The sequence below is a fragment of the Equus asinus genome, chromosome 5 (assembly GCF_041296235.1).
Source record: "Equus asinus isolate D_3611 breed Donkey chromosome 5, EquAss-T2T_v2, whole genome shotgun sequence".
Lineage (NCBI taxonomy): Eukaryota > Metazoa > Chordata > Mammalia > Perissodactyla > Equidae > Equus > Equus asinus.
The window spans coordinates 109,885,319-109,907,074 of NC_091794.1; the positions used below are offsets into that span (position 1 = coordinate 109,885,319).

A 21,756-nucleotide genomic window follows, 5' to 3' on the forward strand; every position below is an offset into this window, starting at 1 on the left:
AAAGAAAATGTAACTCTTCTACCTGCCGGTGTCTGGCTTGTTTTGGCTTCTGTTTGTCTGATGCTCGGCTTTCCTGTGTATCCAGGGTTTGAGTAGAGCCCCCTGAAGGAGACGGTGCCCTGGGGGGCCAGGCCATCCAGAGGCAGCAGGGCGCAGAGTGGAGGGCGTGAGCTTGGAAGCCAAGCCTGGCCTGACCAGCCGGGGGCCTCAGGCCAGGGGGTGCAACTCATCAGAGCCCCGGATTCCTGATCTGAGCTCAGGACTCATGTCATTCCCACCCAGAGCCGGTTTGAGGACCCAGCGGGACACTGTGACTGAGAGCTTGGAGTGGTGCTGGGCGTTGGGAGGTGCTCACTGGAGGGGCTGCCTGTGTGCAGGGGCTGGCAGTCCTGGGTGAGGGTGCCAGCGGGCCCTTGAGAATCTGAGAGCGTGAGCTGACCTTCTGGAGTGCTGACCTTTTTCTTCCCTGCAAAATCAGCTAGTGGTATATTAGTAAATTTGCGTCTAGGGGCCAAGATCAGAATTCCTTTTATTTGAGAGGCTGGTAAAAGGAGGGCCGCAGTGGAGACCGGGTTATATAATTACTGTCTTCATCAACATCCTAGAATATGCAGAAGAGAGCGGGCATGCACTGAGTTCCCTCGCTGGATACCGTGGTTCGGGAGGTTGTTGCTGGGTCTGTTGATGAACGTAAACTCTACCCTCTAACCTCTCGTTCCCTCTTTGAACCTCCCAGCGGTGAAAAATGTGGTCCAAGCGCAGAAGCTGGCTGACGTGGACACTGAGCTGGCCGCCCTGCTGTTCACCCACACTCAGCAGGGGCACAAGGGGCCCCGGGGTGCTGGCCGCGAGGGGGACGCCGTCCGCAGGCGCAAGCTGGAGCGGATGAGGTCCGTGCGCCTACAGGAGTCCGGAGCAGAGCTCGGTGGCCCGAGGACCAGCGTGGCGGTGAGGGCTTTGTCCAGAGCGTGCTTTCCTGGGGGCATTTCTGTGGGACCAGGAGTCACTGGGAACAAAGGCGCCTTGTGCCCTGTCTCTCCTCTCCTCCTGCGTGGTTCTCTCTCTTCCTCCCGAATTCTACCCGCAGAATGTAAGAGAACGTAACTTTTCAGCCACCAAGGGAAGTTTTCAAGTCAGAATTACCTGGGGATCTTTTGGTAAAAGCCGACTTGGGCTCCACCCGTGGAGATTCTGTTTCTAGTCAGTTTGGCAGGGTCCCTGGAGTCTGGGTTTTTAAGAAGGCTCTGCAGGGAATTCTGATCTCTCCCCAGGTTTGAGGAGCAGAGCTGTGAATGACTTCTATGTCATGGGGTGTCAAGTAATCATTCTGACCAAAAATTCCCTCTTTAACTAAAAATCTAAATAAGACCCTGTAATATTTTGCAACTAAGAAATGGGAGGAGAGAGTGGTTGTACCTTATGAGTTTATAGAATAAAGAAGCCGCAGGGGCCTTGAGAAAGATCTTCTGAGATGACCCTTTACATTAAGGCCGGCAGGTGTCTGAATAGACGACATCCCTTCTCCAGGGCTAAGTAAACACAGTCAGCAGCTCCCCCCTCCACCTGACTGTGTGTGGCCCCTGGTGTGTCACACCTCTAGGAAGGGCTCTCACCCTCAGGTGGACTGTAGGGAGGGAGGCGAGAGAAGTCAACAAGCGAAAGACTCTTCAGTCCAACTAGGAGAGGAGTAGAGCACAGTGAGAGGACACGAGAGAGGACACGGGTAGAGGCACAGACTGAGCCAGCAGGACGAGTGGGGTGGCGGCAGAGTGGGGCAGAGTCTTTGCTCTGACAGTGAACCAAAGGGGGGCCAGCTGGTGGGGCTGGCATCAGATGGGCCTCCTCCCCGGCTGCGGTGCACTGCGGCCACTTCCCTCCCTCCTGGCAGCGCAGCCTCGGAGTGGGGCCCCTCACCTGCCTCAGCCGGGCAGCGGCACCTGTGGACGCCCGTGTCTCTGCTTCACAGCGGTGGCCTGGCACACGGCTTGTCCTCAGGGACAGCTGCCAGTGGTGGTGTCAATGTTGTTACTATGATTAGTTTGCTAGTTTTTTTCTTATTTGATGTGCTCTGATAGAGAAATCGGCAGCTTAGAGCCCTCATTTTGAACACAGCCGTGCCTTTGGAAGAACTGGATTTCTCAATGCACAGATAATTTCCACTAAATTCTAATGATTTCCTGGGTTTGTAGCCCCGGAGAATTTTGAGGTGAAAGTAACTTGATTTATCAAATGTGAAGTAGTTTCTATCCCTTCTAGAGCTTTCACAACCTTCTTCTGAGGAAGGGATGAGCATTCTGTCAAGTCAGCAAGTCCTTTGGAAGAGAGTTGAAACCAGAGCAGCTGTTAGGCTGAGGGCCAATCCTTGGACCCTTTTGTGGATCGTGGTGAAGTCCCAGGCACTGGAGATCATGCCTTGGGAGGAAAGAACAGCCCGGTGTGCAGCTCTCTGTTTCCAACAGTGAGAGACTCGAGGGAGGCTGAGTGTCTTGGGCTTCTTAGGGGAGCTGGTCTGGCTTGAGGGCCAGGAGCACAGAGTGTGGGCCAGATGCCTGCATTGGAGTCCTCCCTGTGTCTTGGGACAGTCACAGGCCTCCTCGAGAGGGTCACTTGGGTTAATGGGTCCAGTGCCCAGGACAGTGGCTGGCCCCAGTGACTGCTGTCGGTCAGCATCAGCCACTGTGCAGGGGTGAAGCCCTAGGCAACGGGAAGGCCTTGGTCTGAGCACCTTCTCTGTGGACCTGGGCCTGGGCACAAGGGCTGGCAGGTTATCTTCCTATGTGGTTGGGACTGGGTTAATGCCCGCACATACCTGTCCGTGCAGCAGCCGGGTCCCAGGGCCCTCAGCCTGCATTCCAGGCCAGCCAGCCTGCATTTGAGTGATGTCCCAAGGCCCCGAGCCTGGCACTGATCAGGTGACCATTCAGTCTGTGGCCGCAGTGACAGTATAGTCCCAGGCAGTGCTGACTTGCGGCTGCATCTGTAGCTCAGGCGGTATCGCCAGGGACCAGCCCTGCACCTCTCCCCTCTGCCTTCTGTGTGCAACCTAAAGTGACGTCCCACCCAGGATCCCCCCTCAGGGTAGCAGATTGGTGGCACTAGTCCCGTGTTCCATGTTGTCATCCCATGCCGGGTGCCTCGGAAGAGAGAGCTTTACTTTCCAGAACTTCCAGCAAAGGCTGATGTGTCTCCCTGCTCTGAATGGGTGGCGTGCTCATCCTTGAAGCGGTTCCTGGGCCTGCAGTGGGATTGGCTGCCTGGTGGGGTCTCAGAGATGCAGTAAGTGCCATCGGCCTTGTCTGCCTGGGTTCTGGCTTGATTAGGAAATAAGACAGAGTGTGGCAGAGGAGACCAAAATATCACATCTGCTTTACTGATGACTCTCGTTATTGGCAAAGCTCACACTGGAGAATTGGCTTGGATCTGTAGGCAGGGTGTTCCTAGTACCGAGCCTGGACTTGCTGACAGTCACCCAGTCAGGATGATGCCAGACAGCGGCAGGCAGCTGCACCAGTGGGGTCCTTCTTACACACCTTACCACCTGGCCAAGAGCAATGTGAGCGCCTGATGGTGTCTTCAGGCAGGTGGATCCCAAAAGGAAGAGGAGAGGGAGGGCAGGGCTATGCCTGCCTGGTTCATGCTCTCGAACTTTCTATCAGATAAGTCTCCCATCTACTATGGGGTGGACGGCGTTGGGGGGAGGGAGGCCAGGGGTGTCAGGCTCACAGCTTCCTCTGGGGTGTGGAGGGAGATGGCCAGGGGTCATCCTTCTCATGACCCAGGGTCACGCTGTCTCTACTCGTTGCTTTGAACCGTCTGGTTTATGGTAAACCTAGGAGTGGCTGTCGCCGTGGCCCGCCCCCTGCAGTCAATCTAACGGGCCAGTCTTGGGTCCATTTTCACATGGCCTCTGTCCTAGAGCCCTCAGTGTATTGTCCTGGGGCTGCTGTGCTGGTGAGCAGTATAGATTCTGTCCTCTCAACGTGGGGGGAGCGGGTCAGAACTATGCCCTGTCTCAACGCAAGGTTGAAAAGCCACTCTCTGTTCTGTTTCTTATCTTAAATTACGTCTGGCCATGTCCAGCACAGTCCGTCAGAGGTTACACTCCATTGAGAGGCTCTAATTATAAAATGCCCACGTAGGGAGGCCTCAGATGTGAGCATGACCACCCTCCCATTTTCAGATTCCCACGAGGAAATTAAAGGCTCAGCTTCAATCCCCTTGCTAGGGAAAGGTCATGGTTTGGGGTACTGGAAAGTCAATATCCAAAGGAATTTAAGTCAGAAATCAAATTTAGTCCTTACCTTTTGAGTTCAAGTCCAAAGCCATTCAGTCGGCCCCTGCCTTCTGATGTCTGGGCCTCCTCAGTGCTTGAAGGTCCTCAAAGCTGGGCCTGGCTGACTCCCCTGCATGGTGGTGGCCCCTTCTGGGTTTTAGATCTTGCAAAGCAGCCTCCAGTGGACCTCACTGTTTGATATAAGGCACACAAGAAAAATAAGCCAATCTCCAGCCTCGAGAACACATCCAGGTGGCCACGCCCATTGAATCTCGGGGCATCTGAAGAAGGAGATGGACAGAGGACTCATGGCTGAGCCCTACCAAGGCTGCGTGTCACTTGGCTGGACCCTGACCCAGCCTGAGATCAGTTAGGTCCGGGCGCATCCCCTCTGCTCGCAGACGGGATTCCTGTTGCCACACTGGGGACCTGGCCAGTGACCAGGTCGTCTGTCTTAGTTTTGAGGCCATTCTTTTCTCTTTTATTTGAAACCTCTGTTTTTAGTTCCCCACTGTGCCCAGGTACCAGCCTTACGGCTGTGGGGAGAGTTTCTGGTAGTTGGTGGTTATAGTCTCTTGGGAGCATGCAAAGCAGACCCTGGCTCCGCCTGGATAGATGACCTGTGGCACAGAGAGAAGCCAGGAGTGCTCCCATGGTCCTGCGCGGGGAGGGACAGGCGTGCCCCGTTCTCTGTCTGCAGCTGGAGGTGGTCCAGTTCCACCCAACCCACGAGCTGAGGAAGGGAGTGGTGCTGATTCCGGAAGAAATTTGGTGTTTGGGGAGGTAGGGGGAAGGTAGCTAGAAAACAGCCCTCGAGAAGGAGTGTGTACCCCAGGACTGTGGCTTTGGGTCAGGCCCTTATGTCCCGCAGGCTCAGCAGAGCGTCCGTGCACAGCACACGCGCGACCTGCAGGTCATCGCCGCCTACCGGGAGCGCACGAAGGCCGAGAGCATCACCAGCGCGCTGAGCCTGTCTATCACCACACGGCACACGCTCTATGCTACGCTGGGCACTGCCGAGTTCTTCGAGTTTGCTCTTAGGAACCCCCACAACATGCAGCACACAGTGACCATCGAGATGGACAACCCTGAGCTCAGGTGGGAGCACGAGGCGGCCGCTCCTCAGCCCGCAGTCGCAGCGGGGTCAGGTGGGGCGACTCTGAGCTCTGCCTGAAAGCTAAGCTGATTTCGTCCTTCGTGGGTCCTGCTGATTCTGGCTTTTGCCCACGTCCTCTGTGGACAGCCAGCTCTGAGTGGGTGGGGGGCATGTCCCTGCAGGGTACTTAGCAGGAGGAGCTTTTCCTCAGCATCGTGTCTCCCCCCACTCCAGCCTCATCCTGGACAGTCAGGAGTGGAGATACTTCAAAGAGGCCGCCAACCTGCACACGCCGGTGGAGGAGGACATGTTCCACCTGCAGGGTGGCCTCGCCCCCCAGCTCTTCCTGCGCCCCAGGGAGACCGCCCACATCCCCTTCAAATACCAGACCTTTTCCGTGGGCCAGCCAGCCTCCTCGCAGGTGGGGAAGGCCATTCCAACGCCAGATGGGCTTGTCAGCAGGCATACGGGGAGATCCCATTTGGCTAGCTACTGTTGGGAAATTGGGAGCCCTCTAAGCGTTTGCCCGTGTCCGTCCCGTGCTGTTGTAGGCGGTTAGCCTTTGGCCATTGCCTGCTCCCCCTGTTCCTCCCATGCGCTCTGGCACCTGGGGCTGCGTGCGGCAGCCCCAGGTGCTTCACTTTTCCTGCCTAAGTGGTGGGCCTCGGGAAAGGCTAGACCATCCCTCTGAGCTCTCTTTGCTAAACTGGTGAAAGAACCTTTCTTAAACCTCAGAAGAGGTAACGGGTTGAAACTTCGCAGCATGTCATACTCCCTGGTTAATGCTGTTCGTCCACCTCTTCCTGGAGTGTCCGCTCCTCTGCGTCAACGCAGAGACCGAGATGTCATGTAAGGGATGTGGGTTGTGCGTGTGTAGCGTGTGTGATGGGGGAGGGTGCAGGGTGTGTGGGTTGTGCGTGTGGGTTGTGTGTGTGTGGTGTGTGTGATGGGGGAGGGTGCAGGGTGTGTGGGTTGTGTGTGTGTGGCGTGTGTGATGGGGGAGGGTGCAGGGTGTGTGGGTTGTGCGTGTGGGTTGTGTGTGTGTGGCGTGTGTGATGGGGGAGGGTGCAGGGTGTGTGGGTTGTGTGTGTGTGGCGTGTGTGATGGGGGAGGGTGCAGGGGGTGTGGGTTGTGTGTGTGTGGCGTGTGTGATGGGGGAGGGTGCAGGGTGTGTGGGTTGTGCGTGTGGGTTGTGTGTGTGTGGTGTGTGTGATGGGGGAGGGTGCAGGGTGTGTGGGTTGTGTGTGTGTGGCGTGTGTGATGGGGGAGGGTGCAGGGTGTGTGGGTTGTGCGTGTGGGTTGTGTGTGTGTGGCGTGTGTGATGGGGGAGGGTGCAGGGTGTGTGGGTTGTGTGTGTGTGGCGTGTGTGATGGGGGAGGGTGCAGGGGGTGTGGGTTGTGTGTGTGTGGCGTGTGTGATGGGGGAGGGTGCAGGGTGTGTGGGTTGTGCGTGTGGGTTGTGTGTGTGTGGCGTGTGTGATGGGGGAGGGTGCAGGGTGTGTGGGTTGTGTGTGTGTGGCGTGTGTGATGGGGGAGGGTGCAGGGTGTGTGGGTTGTGTGTGTGTGGCGTGTGTGATGGGGGAGGGTGCAGGGTGTGTGGGTTGTGCGTGTGGGTTGTGTGTGTGTGGCGTGTGTGATGGGGGAGGGTGCAGGGTGTGTGGGTTGTGCGTGTGGGTTGTGTGTGTGTGGCGTGTGTGATGGGGGAGGGTGCAGGGTGTGTGGGTTGTGTGTGTGTGGCATGTGTGATGGGGGAGGGTGTAGGGTGTGTGGGTTGTGTGTGTGTGGCATGTGTGATGGGGGAGGGTGCAGGGTGTGTGGGTTGTGTGTGTGTGGCATGTGTGATGGGGGAGGGTGTAGGGTGTGTGGGTTGTGTGTGTGTGGCATGTGTGATGGGGGAGGGTGCAGGGTGTGTGGGTTGTGTGTGTGTGGCATGTGTGATGGGGGAGGGTGTAGGGTGTGTGGGTTGTGTGTGTGTGGCATGTGTGATGGGGGAGGGTGCAGGGTGTGTGGGTTGTGCATGTGGGTTGTGTGTGTGTGGCATGTGTGATGGGGGAGGGTGTAGGGTGTGTGGGTTGTGTGTGTGTGGCATGTGTGATGGGGGAGGGTGTAGGGTGTGTGGGTTGTGTGTGTGTGGCGTGTGTGGTGGGGGAGGGTATGGGGGTGTGGGTTGTGTGTGTGTGGCGTGTGTGATGGGGGAGGGTGCAGGGTGTGTGGGTTGTGCGTGTGTGGCGTGTGTGATGGGGCAGGGTGCAGGGTGTGTGTTCATTTATTTGACCTCTTGAGGTCAGTCCTAGGGGTACTGAGCATCCCTTAAATGGGCCTGAGGGATTCCTAGAGGCTCACAGATTTCCATGCGCATCTTTGGATGAGCTTTTGGGATGAGAGGTGGAAAGGACGTGGTGAGGATGGTGGGCCTTTGGCTTCAGGCAGAGCTGGGTTCCCCTGTCGGTCCGCCCTTCACGGCTGACTGCAGCCTCTGCTTCCTCTGTGGGGCACTGAGGCTGGTAAATAACCGTAGCCGCCCCGAGGGTTCCTGTGAGAGTAGATGAGACGCGGGAGCCCTGGCCCAGGGTGGCAGCTGTTCCTCCAGGAGAAGGAAGTGCCTATCCCCAAGGACTGTATCTTCTGACCCACTGTGCTGATTGGTTTCTCACAGGCGTCTGCTGAGCTGAGGTCTGAGAAGGGCGCAGATGCTGAATCGCCTTTGAAGTCCAGCACGATGCCCACTAAACATGCCAAGGTAAGGGGGCGGAAGACAACAGACGTTGGGGCCCGGATGTTCCTGAGGTCTTGCATCATGAGCCATGTCCTCTGAGCAGACGGAGTGAAGTATTCATGAGCTCCTCTGTTCCAGCGCCTCTGGGGCCTGGGCCTCCTGGACGGGAGGGGTTGGGGCTGGTCTAGGGTACGTGGGGGCGGGACCCTTGGAGGTGAGCTTTTCATGTCCTAACAGGGCAGTGACAGCTTCAGCCAGATGCTGGTAGGCCCGCTGAGTGGGTGTCTGGTGTGGAAACATCTCCTTGGCAACTCTCTGCTGTGCAGTCCTTGGGCGCTCTGGGTGCGAGGCCAGCTGTCACAGCACGAGGCCACCACGCTCAGTTAGCCTCGCTCTTCCGACCCTGCTCCACGGCATTCCCGTGTCATGTGAAATCAGTGTGACGCGTGGAGGTTACTTCCTGGAAGTGAGACCTAATCCTCACAAACGCTCTAGGGGACGGCAAGCTTGCAAGGTGGACTGACCCACAGCCTGCCTGCCGTTGACTGTCCTCGGGAGGAGCTTGGGACACTGTCAGGTGATAGGAATTTCTGAAGCTTTTTGTAGACATATGCCTTCTTTAGTAGGTTGAAAGTAAAAACAAAAACAAGAAGACCTTTGCCTCCTGCCCCTGCCACCGAGAACAGATTTCGGTGCAGCCCCGGATGAGGAACTGGCTCCCGACTGCAGAGTCTCTCCAGGTGGCAGCCCTGTGCCCACGGCCCCATCACCAGTGAAAATTTGCTTGATTTTGTTTAAACATGGGGCCACAGCTTTGCCTCTGTCTAAGGAAGGGGTCAGCTCTTTATGTAGGGCTATAGATCGAATCCAAGAGCTAATACAATTTTCCTTACATGACTGGAGTTTGAAGGCAAACCCCAGAAATCTTCTGAGTTTACCCATGATTACTTCAGTGTGTGTCTCTAACCGATGTGGCCTTTCTTTAACCAGCGTGTGCCATTGTCACTGCCCCAGATTAGCAGCAAATCTCAGCGTCACCTGAGGTCCAGGCCACGCCCACTCGTCTTTTCACAGTTGGTTTGTTGGAGTCGGGGCCCGCTGTCCTTGGGGCTCTGTCGCTGGGGTCTCTGCGCATGGGCTGACCACCGCGTCCCGGGCAGAGGCTGCGGTGGCTGGTGGTCCACGGTGGCGGTATGTGTTGCCCTCACCCCTTATTCCATCAGGGAGGAAGCAGTGCAGTTCTGCTCCCCCCTTTCTTCCTCGACTTATTAGCTGCGATCCTTATATGAACAAGAACCCTGCCCAGCAGCAGTTTGGTTACCCTGAAATATACTTTATACCAGAAAGTCAGGATAGTCTTGGATTTTTTTCCCTTTCTGTTATCAGGTTTTTAAATATTGAGTTGTGGCCTAGTGACCTCCAGAGACGGTCAGTGTTTTGGAGTCTTGTTGTGAACTCGCAATTTTGTATTTGCTCTATTGTCCACGGCAGGTGTTGGCTGATGTAACTGCCCCCTCTCTCTGGCCACTGCCATCCCTTTCAAGTTAGCTCCTGGACCTTTTTCTTTTTAGCTTTTTATTTTGCAGTCGTCTCAAACTTACAGAAAAGTTACAAGAATAGTGCAAGAACTCCCGTATATTATCTCCCCAGATCTGCCCACCGTTGATGCCTTAGCTTTACCTCATCACTCTGTCTGTGTTTACCCATTTTTTGTCTGAACAATTTGAGAACAAGTTATCGACATAATGCCCCATTGCTCCATGAAACTTAGAGCTTGTATGTCCTGAAAATCAGGACACTCTTTTGCATAACCACAGCAGAGTCATGAAAATCAGGACCTGGACACCGATAGGTCTCATCACAGACTCCGTCTGCACCTGACCAGATATCCCGGTCTTGGATCACTGACCTACCTGCCAGCTTCACGCGGTGTTTGGTGCTCCTCTCTGTAGTCTGGGACCCCCCCCCCCCCTCCCCCGAGCTTTCCTTGCCTCTCACAGCCTTGGTCTTTGGACGTGTAAGGCCAAGTTACCTTGCACGGTGTCCGTCAGTTGGGGTTTGTCTGAGTTGCTCATGATCAGGTTCATGTTAGGCCTGTAGGGCAGGAATAGCACGGATGTTTTGCTGTGTTCTTCTCAGAACCTCTTATTGGGAGGGGTGCGATGTTGATTTGTTCTGTTGCCAGTTATGTTAGCTTTTTTAATTCGTTAGGATGGCGTCTCCCAGGCTTCTTCACCGTAAAGTTAATTAAGAAGTATTTTATAGCTGATAATTAGAAAGTAATGAATAAGTATTTTGTCAGGAGATACTCTTAGATGATGTAAATGTCCTGCCCATCAAACGCTCGCCCTCTAGGTTTGCTGTCCCCTGGCGGTTCTTGCTGGAATGAGTCAGCGTGGTGGTTGCCTGTCGGCTGTTTTCACATTCCATCATTTCTTCTACACGCATTAGTTGGCATTCTAAGTAAGGTAGAGCTTTAGCTTCATCCCATTCATTTATTTATTTTTTGTACCCTTCTGGACCGTGAATTCCTTTTTTTCAATGGGTTATGATTTTTTACTGTCACCATTTGTTTTGCTGCTCATACTGTCCCTGACTCACCAGAGGCAGCCACTCAAGCTGGCTCCTGTGTCCTTTTGACATGGCCCTGTCATTCTTTGAGCACTTCCTTACTGCATGGCAAATAAGGTGTTCCAGAGTCATCTTGTGCTTTCCCTGCTCCATTTCTGGAATCAGCCGTTATCTAAGGTTCCGTTTAGTGGAGAATGGTATTTAGAAACCAAAGTCTGGGGGTTGGGCTTCTCGTCCCTCTTAGCAGAGAGCACTAAAGAGTGTGTGTCTGTGTGTACATATGTCTGTGCACAGACGTCTGCACCTTTGCATACATTTTGAAGGCCGTGAATTCACACCCGTGCTTCCAGCGCCAGAGCAGTCTCGCAGGGTTTGTTCCAGTTGCCCTGTCCCATGTTTGTAATTCCCATTTCTGTGAGTGAGGAACCTGGCTCGCGCTATCTTCAGTCTCTTTACCAGTTGCTCAGCTCCCCTGTAGGCAACCAGCTGCCAACCACACTGGTCAAATCCTTTTGCCCTGAGTAGTTGCATCACCAACTTGATACACAGCTAAATTTGCTTATTTGATTGTTTCAGTTTGTTTTCAATATATAGAGATCTTTCATTTCGTTTTTCTTTCTTTTTTTTTTAAAAACACTTTTTTTGAGGAAGAGTGGCCCTGAGCTAACATGTGTTGTCAGTCTTCCTCTTTTCTCCCCAAATCCCCAGGACATAGTTGTACATCCTAGTGGTAAGTCCTTCTAGTTCTTCTGTGTGGGATGCCGCCACAGCATGGCTTGGTGAGGGGTGTGTAGGTCTGCGCCCAGGATCCGAACCAGTTAACCCCAGGCTGCCGAAGTGGAGCGTGTGAACTTAACCACCACACCACCAGGCCGACCCCTCATTTTCCTTTTTGATCTTAGTTTTTTAACTAACTAAAAGCGTTTACATGAGTCCAAAATCAAACTGTAAAATTGGATATATTCAGGAAGATCCTGCTTCCTTTGCTGCCAACCCCCATTCTGTCCTGTGTTGTGTGTGTGTGTATGCACACGTGTGCAAGTGCAGGGCACGAGCGTGGTCCTGAGACCACTTCCTCATCCTCGTTCACTCTCAGATCAGGGCCCACGTGTGGACGTCGTCGCTTATCGACCAGTGCCCTGTTGCTGGACTTTTGAGTTCTCACCTTTTCCTGTTACAAACAGTGTGGCAACGAATAGCTCATACACATACAATTTTGCTAAATGCCTCTCCCAAGGGGCCGGCTCACTTTTCACTGATTGACCATTTTTAAAGCTTTTACTCACCTGTACAAATGTTGCCAACTCTTGTAGAACTTCTAAGCGTCCTAAAAACTGGAGAGGATATAAAAGTTGGGCCTGAGTCTTCCAGTTTTATTTGCAGATTCTCCAATGGCAGGATCTCCATGGGTGTTGCCACTGCGCCGCTCTCAGTTTTGGAAAAAGGTTCAGGCCAGTGGGTTTCCCAGCTCACAGGTTCCTTGGGTTTCTGGTCCAGATGGCTTTCCTGGGTCCTCACGTCCTGCTGCCCACTCAGCTTCCTGGACCCTCGGCCACAGGAAACAGGCAGCCAAATGGCCACCCTCACAGCTTCCGTCCTGTGGGGGACCAACCGTGGCAATACAGGAAATGTGACGTGGGTGGTGGTCGTGCTGTGGAGAAAATAGAGCAGGGGGCGGTGGGCAGTCATCAGGACTTTGGACACTTTCGTCTGTAAGACTTTTTTCTTTAATCTGATGACTCATTTTAAGTCAGTGCACTATAGAGAAAGAAGTGTGTTTTGTAACCGCAGTGGGCTGGCTGCAGCCTGTCCTTCCTCCAGCCCCTGCTGAGTAGCCCCGGGAAGATGGCTGATCAGGGCGCTGAGGAGGCAGAGACCATGCAGCTTTTGTTTTTGCTGAGGAAGGTTGTCCCTGAGCTAACGTCTGTGCCTGCCTTCCTCTGTTTTTTGTGTGGGACACCGCCATAGCATGGCTTGATGAGGGGTGCATAGGTTCCCGCCCGAGATCCGAACCTGCAAACTCTGGGCCTCCAAAGCAGAGTGTGAACTTAACCGCTGCACCACCGGGCTGGCCCCAACACAGGTTTTTTAACAGAGAGAACTTAGGATGAAGCATTACAACTAGGTATAACGTTGTTAACCAGGCCACTGGAAGAGTGAAACCAGAACTTTGTTTCAAGGAGGTAGAGACGGCAGGAAGCAGCTATCTGCCACTCTTAGTGCCAGGAACAAAGGGACGAAGCTGGAAGTAATGACCCAGGCCTCCGAGGAGGGGCAATGGCCGCTGGCAGCGTCCTGCTGGGGAGCCGTGAGGCTGGGTCTGCGGTGCTGACATGTGGATCCACGTCCTGCCGTGGGAGGAGCTGCAGCTGCTGGGACAAGGCCGGGCTGCCGGGGCGGCCGACAGGAGGGCAGCAGACAGGCGGGACGGCCCCGCTTCATGCCTGAGCCTGCCCTTGCCCTGTGGTCAGAGCTTCCAGGAGCGGCTGGTGGAGAGAAACGTGGTCTGCAGGGGCCCCATCTTGAGAGCAGTGCAGGGCGGGCGTGGGATAGAGCCCTGTTCATAATGGGCACAACAGCTAAATGAACGGTCATTTTAGAATCGGAGTCTAGGCAGAGCGGTGGGATTCTGACTGACACGTGTCAGGGCCCAGATGACGGGAACAGGGCCATGGTTGAGGGAGCCTCTCTCCCAGCCGGAACACGAGGTCGATGAGCACACAGCAGGTGTGGAAACAGACCTGCACTGGAACAGCTCCCACGTGCAGCTCCAAAAAGGCCACACCAAACACAGCGTTGCTCAAAGATCCAAGGTGGGAAGACAGCGAAGACAGCCAGGGACAGCGACCACAGAGTTCAGGAGGGCGACTTCCTCGGGCGGAGCGGGCGGGGCTGGGGGCACAGAGAGTTGGGCAGCGTCGACGGCTTGCCCCTTGCAGGCGGGGATGTGAGTTCAGGGGGGCTGTCTGAAGTTGTGACTTCAGCTTATTTTTACCTCTGTGTTCCTGCATGTATGCACATGTAAAAGATTCCTCAGTAAAACGTACCGAAGTAGAGGAATGTCCCTCCCACATGGAAGGTTTGTCTGGTGGCTGGAGTTTGGCGTCGAGGTGGAAAGGTTGCCTGGTCTCAGAGGTCAGGCTCTGTGTACCCCCTCGTTCCTGGGCCTACAGAGCTCACTGGGCCAGACTGAGTCATGGAATAAAGGTACCTGTTCTATCAGTTGTCCAAATTAGGACCTCTTTTGGACAAGTAAGTTTTTTAGTAACTTTTTGAAAAAGGAAGTTTCTATTTCTAGCCCTTTGGGTTTGGGCTCAGCCTCCTTTTATGGTCTGGAATCAAAGAGCTCATGCTAATGTGCTCTGTTACAACCCATGAGGACCTGGTCCAGATCCTTCTGGAATGACTTCCCAGCACACACACAGCAGGCGTGTAGGAAGATGGAATTATGGCTGCAGTAGCGTTTGACTTTGGGCCTGGAAACCTCTTCGCTGGCATCCTTGGCATGTGCTTTACTTATAAGAAATAGCAGCCACAGGAGGTGTGGTACACGAGTGAGAGGAGCATGTCCACATGTGGACCCTTTGTTGGGTGTCGTCCCCTTGGTTTGGGTACCTGCTGCTGAATGGTCTGTTCCCGCTTCTGACGATGCCTGTCCTTCCCCCTCATGGGGTGAGTGGACCCCAGGAGACCCCTGTCCCTATCTGTGGAAGGAGGCGCTGCACACACGGCTGCCCGCGAGCCGTTGTGCCAGCTCTGATGCCAGCCCTGTCTGCTCTCTCGACAGGTCTTGTTCCGGGCGAGTGGCGGCAAGCCCATCGCCGTGCTCTGCCTGACGGTGGAGCCCCAGCCCCATGTCGTGGACCAGGTCTTCCGCTTCTACCACCCGGAGCTCACCTTCCTGAAGAAGGCCATCCGCCTGCCGCCCTGGCACACACTTCCAGGCAGGTCCCGTCTGACCTGAGGCTGGCGGGTTCAACAGATGGGAAAAAGCTTTTCCCCAAGGGTGACAAGTGGCATTGCCCCGTGATGCTCTTCCTCCAACAACATGTGACACATCTGTAAATTCTGCCACCTGCCTTTATTGTTTGAAATGGCTGCCCTCTCAACCTCCTCTGAGAGGACAAGTGTGACCTTGGCCAGCTGATTCCACCCTCCTCACATCCACAGCCCAGGGTTAGGCCCAGGGACACTCGCTCCCTCCACCTGCTGACTCACTGATGGTCTGTCTGTGCCCTTTGGAACAGAATGAGGTCTTTTTCCTCTGGCACGTGCTCTGTGGCATTTGCGTTTCTCCCTTTGCCTGAATCCCCGAGGAGGCGGCTAGAGCAGGAGCGCGGGTCCATGCGGGCGTGTGCTGGGCAGGGGCATCGCCTCCCGCCGGGCGTCTGTTAAGCTCCTATGACGCCCAGGCCTGTCCGGCAAAGACGTTTGTCTTGCTCTCCCCTCTCCAGGCGCGCCCGTGGGCAGGCCCGGCGAGGACCCCCCAATCCACGTCCGCTGCAGCGACCCGAACGTCGTCTGTGAGACCCAGGATGTGGTGAGCTCTCTCAGCCCCACCTCGGGCCACCTTCCCAGCAGGGCATGGCCGTCGGCGCCCGTGTCTCCGGCTGCCCCTTCGCTGTGTGTCTGGGGAAATGCTTTCTCTCTAAGGTGCCAGAGGGCTGTTTTGACACCCTTGTGAGAGCTTTATGAATGAGTTTTCATTTTTCCTGCAAGCAGATCAGTTCCTTGATTGTCTGAATTAAGATTGAAAAGAGGCATGAGGTAAAGTGAGTGGTAATTATGGCGCTTATTAATTGCCATTGTGTAAAGAATAACGGCCGTAATTGTATTATGACTGGTTAGGAAACTGGAGAAATCTCCTGCAGAATTTAACGGTTGAACTTAATATAAAATTAAGAAGTTAATGGTTTTCTCTCTTTTATAGTGAAAAAAATAGGGAGTTCTGAGTAGTACAGGAAATGAAAAATGTGTTGAGGGGGAGGGAGCCCGGTTCACGCCTGGTTTTGCTTCTGTGGACTTAGGGGCCAGGGGCCAAATGGGGACGGTGGTGTTTGCATGACGTGCCCCACTGTCTGGCAGGGCCCCGGGGAGCCGCGGGACGTGTTCCTGAAGGTCGCTAGCGGGCCAAGTCCAGAGAGCAAGGACTTCTTTGTCACCATTTATGCGTGAGTGTGCGAACCCCCGCCATCTGGGGTCGGGGGAGCCGAGGGGGAAGTGGGCTGCGGGCTGTGGGAGGGCTGCCGGGGGCTGCATGGGGGCGCTGCTGGGGGGCTGTGGGGGGCTGCGTGGGGGGTGCTGCGGGGGCTGCTGCAGCCTGTGGGGGGGCTACTGTGGGCTGTGGGGGGGCTGCCAGGGGCCTGCGAGGGCGCTGCTGGGGGGCTGCGGGGGCTGCGGGGTCAGTGGGTTCTTTGTAAACTCGTGGTGGGAGAGGTGGGCTCTCGCTGGGTGAGGCGAGACTCTAGGGCCTTGCAGAGGGCTCCCTCTGCTCAGGCTGCACCAACAGCCTGAGGGACGCGCTCCAGCCTACGAGGAGAGAAACTTGGGCAGCTTCTGCCCTTCGCGAGTGCCCGGGACCGACTGGGCACCCTTGTCATCGAGTCTGAGGGGAGCTAAGCAGAGGCCCCCCAGGGGAGACGGAGGTCTTACCTCTGACGCTGAAGACTGTCTATAAACCGCCCCTTCACCTCTCACCGGCTGAAGTGACGCCCGTCCCTGACCTTTTCCTCACAAGTCGTATCTCCCAGCCCTTTGAACTCTTGAAAACTGGCACATTTTGTACAGCCTCCCAGGGCGGGGCAAACACTTGCTTTCAGTGCACCTCACGGGCTGTGTGGACGCGGCAGAGTGGAGTCCTCGCAACGACCCCCTGGGGAGCATCACTGGCCCACTGCACAGCTCAGAGCTGGCGTCCGAGGGCACCGGGCGGCCCACGTGGGGCTTCTGTGCCCAGGCCTGTGCCACATCTAAACCCACGTTCTCTCCCACCCCGTGCAGCCCACAAGCTTTGCCTCAGACCCGGTTTGGAGTTTGGGGTTTCAGCTGGCAGAGGTTGCATATCTGGCCAAGGCCCACATTGTCACTCACCCGAGGTGGCCCCGTGCAGTCAAGGCCACGTATAAGCCACAGCCCCGCCTGAGAGCCCTCTGCTTAGGGGGGGAGGGTGGCTGTGCAGGGTGACAGCAGCTATGCCCCAGGCCTGCTTCCTGGGCACCCCATCCTCCCGGCTCCCGGCTTCTCCCTCACAGTTGGTGCCGCTGTCCTCACCAGTGCTGCACGTGGCTTCTGTCTCGTGCAGGGATCGCTGGCTGGCGACGCCCATCCAGATATGGCAGGTCCACCTCCACTCCCTGCAGCGCGTGGACGTCTCCTGTGTCACAGGCCAGCGGACCCGCCTGTCCCTTGTCCTTCGGGGTACACAGGCAGTTAGGAACGTGAGAGCTTTCACCTCGCACCCCCAGGAGCTGACGGTATGGCTTTCTGGGGGCTGTTGGTCACTGAGGTGTTCTCAGGCCTCTCTGTCCTCACCCCACCCTGGGGACGGACTGGACGCGGTGGGGCAGGATGCTGGAAATTGAGCTGCAGCTCAGGGGTTGGTCCCAAGGACAGGCTCCGAGCACTTCAAGATTAAGATACTCTGGCAGAGTCTTCATTCAGATTGCCTTTATTAGCTATGCCGTCATGGGATGAGTGACATATAAAGCCCTGAAGGCCAATTTTTAGAATTATTGGAAGGTAAATATTAATAGTAACTCTGGAATTCGTGCTGCCACAATTGGACGTCTGGATAATGAGGGCAATGCAGACTCCCTGCCAGGGAGCCAGGCTCCGAGCCTGGTGAACGCCCACTGCTGAGGCAGCTCTGGCACTTAGGGGACCGTTGCCATGTGAGGGGGGACTTGTCCAGCACAGACTGTGACATGCCGTGGTGCTGGCACTGATGGCAAGGTTGGGTCTGGCGTCAGATCTGCATTTTCACTTGGGCCCCTCTGACCTCGCGCAGGCCATGTGGCCCCCCCAGAACAGGCTGTCACCCCCAAACAACGGGGGAGCCCTTAGGATTCTCTCGGTCCACTGGGGTGCAGGTGCCCAGGAAGCCCCTCGTGTGCACCGTGTAAGAGGCTGTGTCCCAACCTGCTTCTTTCTGTTGTCCTTGAAGACGGATCCCAAAGGTGTCTTCGTGCTGCCACCTCATGGGGTGCAGGACCTGCACGTGAGTGTGAGGCCCTGCCGGGCGGGCAGCCGGTTCGTCCACCTCAACCTGGTCGACGTGGACTACCACCAGCTGGTGGCCTCGTGGCTCGTCTGCCTCTCCTGCCGCACGCCGCTTATTTCTAAGGTCTGGAGGGGTGATGTGCTCAGGCCACATGGTACGGGTGTGTCACCTGGTCCCATGACCCAGGCCTGCCTGGATTCAGGCTGGCGTTTCCTCCTCCATCCTCTCTGGCTCTGGGATTGGGTGGGGTGTTCCCTCTGTCCTGTGAGCCCCCTCAGTTGGGAGCTCAGAGGGCTCGTCTGTCATATTTACGGAGATGTCCAGTGTCTGGGGGCCCCAGTGCAGAGCAGGCTCCGGAAGTGCCGGGAGAAGGAGCCCACAGCCGAGTCCTGCCCTCCCCCTCCCCCCACAGGCCTTTGAGATCACGCTGGCTGCCGGGGATGGGAAGGGCGCCAACAAGCGGATCACCTACACCAACCCCTACCCCTCCCGCAGGACCTACCACCTGCACAGCGACCACCCTGAGCTGCTGCAGTTCAAGGAGGACTCCTTCCAGGTGCGGGCCGGTGCTGTGCGGGCCTGGGCACGGGGCGGGGCCTCGAGGCGTGGCACCGAAGGTGGGGTCAACAGGCAGTTAGGAGCAGTTCCATCAAGAAGTCCAGGGGGGCGAGCGTCGCGCCTCCGCTCTGGGTTCTAGGCACGGTTATGGGGCGGCTGCTGACCCACCGTCCGTGATTTCTCGATAGTTTTACCCAGAACTGTCCGGGACGTTTGCCCTGCGTCCTCGGTGAATGTTTTAGGGAGGTGCAGCAGGCGCAGACCGTTGGTCAGTGGGGGTGTCTTCAGTTGGGAAGCGTCCCCCGAGGGTGTGGGGCGTAGCATGTCGGGTTTCACAGTGACACAGGAGGTTCAGTCCAGAACATGAGTGTGCTGGAGTCTGCAAGGCTCGGCGCTGCCAGGCTGCCCTCCCCGGCGCTGAAGGCCGGAGCTTGGGAGTAAAGTCTCAGCCACGTGATCCGCTGTGCTGCCCAAATACAGGTGTGCGTACATCCAAGTTTCTGGAAGACAGATGAGCGCCCGGGGGTTGCTAGGATGTTGATGCTTGTTTCCAGGTTGCAGGAGGAGAGACCTACACGATCGGCCTGCGGTTTGCGCCCAGTCAGAGAACCGGGGAGGAGGAGGTTCTGATTTACATCAACGACCACGAAGACAAGAACGAGGAGACGTTCTGCGTGAAGGTCATGTATCAGTAGGGGCGCCCGGCCCCGCGAGGCCCCCTGCGGCTGTCTCGGAACTCGGAACTCGCCTGCTCGCGCTCTGTCGACCCTTCTCCCCTCAGCTCACCTGCCCGCTGACCCGTGAACTTGGCCGAGGCAGGACGGGATCACCATGCCCCCGACCGTTTGCGGTGCCTGAGTGCCGTCGAGCTGCTGCGGCACCAACCGTCCTCAGGCGGGAAGGCAGCCGCGGGTGCACGAGCCCGTTTCACGCAGGGGACTGTCACTGTCTGTGACGCTTTGATTTCCTTTTAGCAAAGTGTATTTTATGAATCATCTTAAATGATAAAATTATGTTTTCTTACTGGATTTTGTACAAATATGTTATTTGCTATATTTTGTACTGGTATTATTTCGTATCTTTTTTTAAAGTTATATGTGAAACATTAAACTTTTATATATTTTCTCTTTGACAGTTTCCTTGAGTGTTTTCTACTGTTTTCACCACTGTCGGGTTTTCCCTCTACAGCAGAAGCTTGGTTTTCCCTTGAGGACACTGTGGCTGAGGGACAGTCAGGTGGCCTGTGGCCTCCGGGAGAGTCTGCTCAGGCTGACCTGGGGGAGGGGGCGACTCTGACCTCCGCTTCTTTGTCACATCTCCTTCTCTGACTCTGCTCCCAACTCCCTCTCGGAAGGATCCTTGTGATGACACTGTGGCCACCTGGAAAATCCAGGAGAAGCACTCCGTCTCCAGATCCTTCATCCAATCCCAGCCTGAGTCCCCTTTCCCCTGTCAGGTCACAGAGTCCCAGGTGCCAGGTGTCAGGACCGGGACACCTGGGGGGCATCATTCTGCCCACCACAGTCCCATTGGCTAGAACCTAGTCACATGGCCGCACCCAGCTCCAAGGGGTCTGGGAAATGTCCGCCTTCTTTCAGGTGGTTGTGTGTCTGGGTGACTTGGGGTGTGGATCGCTGAGCAGGCCTTGGGGGACGAGCAGCAGTCTTGGCCACAACGTTGCTGGCCACAGGGGGACGTGGTGGGCGAGTGGAGAGAATGTCAGGGGATAGACACAGTGGGGTGAGGGGGAAGGGTGGCATCTGTGGGGATGGCTGATGCCGTGGGTGAAGGGAGATGGTCTTTGTGCCCCTGGAGCATCTTTACACCCCGTAAAACATGGGCGCACTGGGGGCTCTTGATAGAGATTACCCCTCCCTAAAACCTGCTCCCTCCTGCCATCTGCAGTGGGAGCCTCCTTCTGCCCCGAGAGGCTCCAGGCAGGAGGTCAGGATGTCGGTGACTGGGGGGGAGGACTGTGACCCACATCCCCTGCTCTCCACGGGCTGGGCGCATCGTCGGGGGCACCCTGAGCCGAGAACACTCCCCAGACCTCGCTCTGAGATCTCACACCTGAGGCGCTGTCCTACCCTAGACAGAAAGACCCTCCTGGACTGGCAGCGCTTTGAAAAGTCACTTGTGTGGCTCCGGCACCCTTTACAGGAAGGAGATCTGGAACCTAACTGCTCGCTGTCCTGGCTGAGACAGGGTGGGATGGGGAGCAAGTGGGGAGGGGATGCGTGTGGTGGGGGAGGCACAGGACTTTTTCATCTTCATCTTTTCCCACTTCCAGATGGTTTCAAGAGCTGGAATATCAAGGGGATGCTGCTTTTCCTAGAGAGGTACATCCACTGGGGTCTGCTTCGTCCCTGCGCAATGGTGGGTCCACAAGAGCTTTCTTGCCCCACGTCTAGGCTAAAAGACAAAGCCTGGACTGGGGGCCCTTTGGGGCCTTCTGCTCTGGGTGCCCAGGTCGGGGGCTGTAAAGAGCTGGCCTGCTGTCTTGACCGTGCTCCTGTGAAGTGTACTTTAGCAGCATGCCGCCCTCCCCAGCCAGCTGGGGCACGCCTCTGCACGGCCTCTGGGGGGGTGTGCACTGTTCCCCACTGTGCGCAGGTGGGAACAGCAGAGCCAAATGAAGCCGGTGCCGTCTGGTCAGAGTTGGTTGGTGGTGGTGCCCCTCCTGGGCAGGCCTGGGGAGGTCAGGCACACGAGGAAGCAGTGGCCTGGCCTTTGGCAAGAGAGATGTGATCAACTAGAGAAACTGCAATTCATCACTCCCTCATTCACTTGTTCATCCATGACCTGAGTGCTCCTCTGTGCTGGCCACAGTGCGGGGGGTGGGCACATTGCGGTGCGCCATGAACTAGACACGGTCCCTGCCCCAGGAACTGACCTCCTCGAGGGGCCTGGAAGTAACAAATGGGCCCATTGTATAGGTCAGGCAGCAATAAAGCCTGTGAGGGGGCCAAGCAGGGTAAGGGCGTGAAGGAGGGGCTCTGCTTTAGCAAGAGGGTGGAGGATTGGAGGGATGAGGGGGCCGGAGCAGGGTCGGGGGCCGGCCAGGTCACGGGGACTTGTGGGCTGGAAGGAGGAGTCTGGACTTGGTTCTGGGGGTGATGAGAGCTTGAGGGTCTGGGGTGGACAGGCACCTCGCCCAGGACTGAGACTGGGGGCCGAATTAGTGATCCGTCCTCCCCTCGTCCTGGCCCTGTGCACATTTGAGGCCACGTGCGGCCCTTGGGATGAGCTGCCCGTGGCCTCGGTGCCCACGGGGCGGGTCAGCCTGTGCTCGGCTAGGGGGGGCATCCATGCTTTGCTAGGTCA

The 21,756-nt window shown here is 56.3% G+C and overlaps 1 protein-coding gene across 6 annotated transcripts in view; it reads left to right on the forward strand.

Annotated features, from left to right (window-relative positions):
* Nucleotides 1-19,555, forward strand: part of NPHP4 (nephrocystin 4) — a 129,458-nt gene extending 109,903 nt beyond the window's left edge. For 4 of the 6 annotated variants that reach the window (XM_044769551.2, XM_070511246.1, XM_044769548.2 and 1 more), the window contains 11 exons: nt 737-948; nt 5,145-5,371; nt 5,604-5,790; nt 8,025-8,108; nt 14,443-14,599; nt 15,110-15,195; nt 15,741-15,826; nt 16,957-17,128; nt 17,818-17,997; nt 18,287-18,430; nt 18,987-19,555. In XM_044769551.2, coding sequence (XP_044625486.1) covers nt 737-948; nt 5,145-5,371; nt 5,604-5,790; nt 8,025-8,108; nt 14,443-14,599; nt 15,110-15,195; nt 15,741-15,826; nt 16,957-17,128; nt 17,818-17,997; nt 18,287-18,430; nt 18,987-19,127 — 1,676 coding nt within the window. In that variant the 3' untranslated portion in view covers nt 19,128-19,555. The remainder of the gene's footprint in view (nt 1-736; nt 949-5,144; nt 5,372-5,603; nt 5,791-8,024; nt 8,109-14,442; nt 14,600-15,109; nt 15,196-15,740; nt 15,827-16,956; nt 17,129-17,817; nt 17,998-18,286; nt 18,431-18,986) is intronic. The other 2 variants (XM_044769552.2, XM_044769553.2) reach the window with 2 other exon arrangements.
* The last annotated feature ends 2,201 nt before the right edge of the window (nt 19,556-21,756 follow it).